We start from the raw sequence: 2,500 nt of genomic DNA, 5'->3' as shown, positions 1-2,500 counted from the left end.
TTTCATTACGCAGGAAGTTTATGTCCCTCTTGTAGAATCCAAAATATTTGTATCAGAAAATCCATTCTCTTTCTTTAAAATACTGTCTTGCAAGTAACACATATGATCTTAAAAACCGCTTATTAAGTTAACGGCAAAAAAAAGTAATGTGAAAATAGGTCCAACTTAAGAATTAGCGTCGCTAAAATTCATCTGTGGACAGACTTACCAGAGAAGTTGCTACATTAGAGAGAGAATCTGCATGGTCAGATTATTTTTGCTGGTCATAAGCAGTACACACACACGGAATCAGAAACGCACGGCGCACGTTTTGGACTCTTTACTAACCTTTGGTAATCTTTCAGGATCACCTGGATGTCGTGGAATAACTTTCTGCAACCTTTGAAAGCCATAATCTATGGTCGGTTCATTAAGTGCTAGAACATAAACAGATCGGTCAATTTAAACAGCACATATTAATAAAGATATACATCTCAACAACTGTTTGTTAGCACGTTTTACAAGCAGAGTGTAGGTTTCTTCTTAAATCTTATCACAGTTACAAACCTCAATTTAAAATCTGTCCTGAGGAAGAGTGTTTTTCTTTTCTTTTTTTCCCTTCAGAAAGCAATGATTACTTCTATTTATAATTAGACTGGAAAATAGTCAAAGGGTTATCCAATATATTGCAAAAATGGTAGTGCAGTAACAAAGTTAGAGGTCTTGAGGCCATATAGAGCAATCACTACAGTCATGATATGATGTCTGCATCATGGGCTGCTTTCTATACTGGCTGTGGATTTATGGGAAACTGGCAATTATGACATATGTCCAGCTATTGCTAGCTTCAGATTTATCCCTGTGGTCCTTTTTTGTCTAGCATATTGCCTGAGCACAAACCAGGCAGGAGGAGCACTTAATCTTGCAAAGCTTTAATAATCTGTGAATGGCTGACTACAAACTGATGTAGAGCACTATCATTCTACAGCTGCAATCCACTAGCCTCATGAAATTGCAGGCCACAAATAGTAATTAATCTTTTTATCCCTCAAATTGTAATTTTGACTATGAACTGTGCTTGGTCATAAATCAGCAGCACATGCTGCTGTGTACAGTGCATGAATCATGATCCTGACTCAGTTAGACTGCACACATTGTGTTTAACAAGCTTTATAAGGAGTCATAGGGCTTTATTATAGCTCTGCCTGACTCAAACAAAAACTGAGCCTGGAGGCCCAAGGACTAGAGTTAAGATGAAAATACTTATTAGAGTATATTACTTCTTGATGTAGATATCGTTTTCAGCAGAGTAACTCCACGGTGCATGGCGCTACATAAATCAATGGGTTTTCTGAGACTAATAAGAACTGCCTCCATCTATTCATTACTCAGCCTGCAATTTAGGCCATCACTCATTAGTCAGCATGTAATTTGATGATTAACACCGTACAACTCAGCAGGTTTGCTGGGCGCAAGCGAGCACAAAGACTGCGACTTACTGGAGGAGAGGCCGCAACGTAACATTTGAAAATGTTACCCAAAATAATTGGCCGACATTATTATCAAGTGCTGCAATTATTTGTGTAAACACGCGCGGCGCAGCTGGTAATCAATGCAAGGAGCCTCGCGCGGACGCACTCAATAACACGACAGAAAGTTGAGGACTGCAATATGATTTGACATTCCATCATGCATCCCGGAGACAAAGGTCCACATAGGAATGTGAAGTAAGACATTTTCTTGTTAATAAAGCATTGATCCGATGTATTGATTTTACATGACATGGCTTTTGCTGGGATTTTGCCCTCCTTTTTCTTTGCAAATAGTAAAGCTCTTCAAAATGCCTTGGCGTATGTGACATGGCAAAATTTCTAACTCTCTGTGATGTAAATTCTATATGTGTAAAACCACTTCATAATCAGACCATTAATCATCAGAAGCTGTCAACATTGACTTTGGGGACAATTTGTCATGTCTTTGCCTGGGCCTATACAAGTGTGTCAGGCGAAAGCCCAGTGTGTTGGGACAGATGAGCCGCCAGTATAGCCTCACAAAATGACTTGCTTAAAAAAGGATTAAATAAAGTATTACATTTCTTGATTAGAGAACAAAAAAGTGGCACTCTGTGCATTCACAACATGTCAAGGTTTCTTCTATTTTCCAGCTAATCACCATGACTGTTTGACTTAATGAATCTGCTCTGATGAAAGGTGATCAGAAAAGATAGATGGCCAACTCCTATTGATTTCATGCAAATGTAACTGACAGGTGATAGGGGCTTTAATGCAAGCTTTCAAAAGCTTTATGACTCGCAATAACCATACGCTTCCATTCTGGGAGAGACACCACCAAATGTTTCACTTCAATTTATATTATCTTCGCGGAACCAAAAATATTTCCGTGGTGACGACTCTACCTTTCCCCTCCCGTTCCAGCCTGAGTTCCTCTTGGAAAGCCCCTAAAGCCTTTAAAGTGCAAAGCCAAGTGTAAGATCATGGCTCTACTCAATGGTCTAATTATC

General features: G+C 39.1%; 1 protein-coding gene across 1 annotated transcript in view; it reads right to left on the bottom strand.

Moving 5' to 3' along the window:
* The window catches only part of LOC104573699 (transcription factor COE3), a 108,636-nt gene that overhangs the window by 13,297 nt on the left and 92,839 nt on the right, over positions 1 to 2,500 (bottom strand). Inside the window, exon 9 of the mRNA XM_088520038.1 lies at positions 328 to 416. Within this exon, the coding sequence (XP_088376164.1) occupies positions 328 to 416 (89 nt within the window). The remainder of the gene's footprint in view (positions 1 to 327; positions 417 to 2,500) is intronic.

The sequence above is a fragment of the Tinamus guttatus genome, unplaced genomic scaffold, assembly GCF_059628265.1.
Source record: "Tinamus guttatus ecotype Peru unplaced genomic scaffold, ASM5962826v1 Tinamus_guttatus_pri_ptg000079l, whole genome shotgun sequence".
NCBI classification, from domain to species: domain Eukaryota; kingdom Metazoa; phylum Chordata; class Aves; order Tinamiformes; family Tinamidae; genus Tinamus; species Tinamus guttatus.
This window is presented reverse-complemented; position numbering and strand designations above follow the sequence as displayed.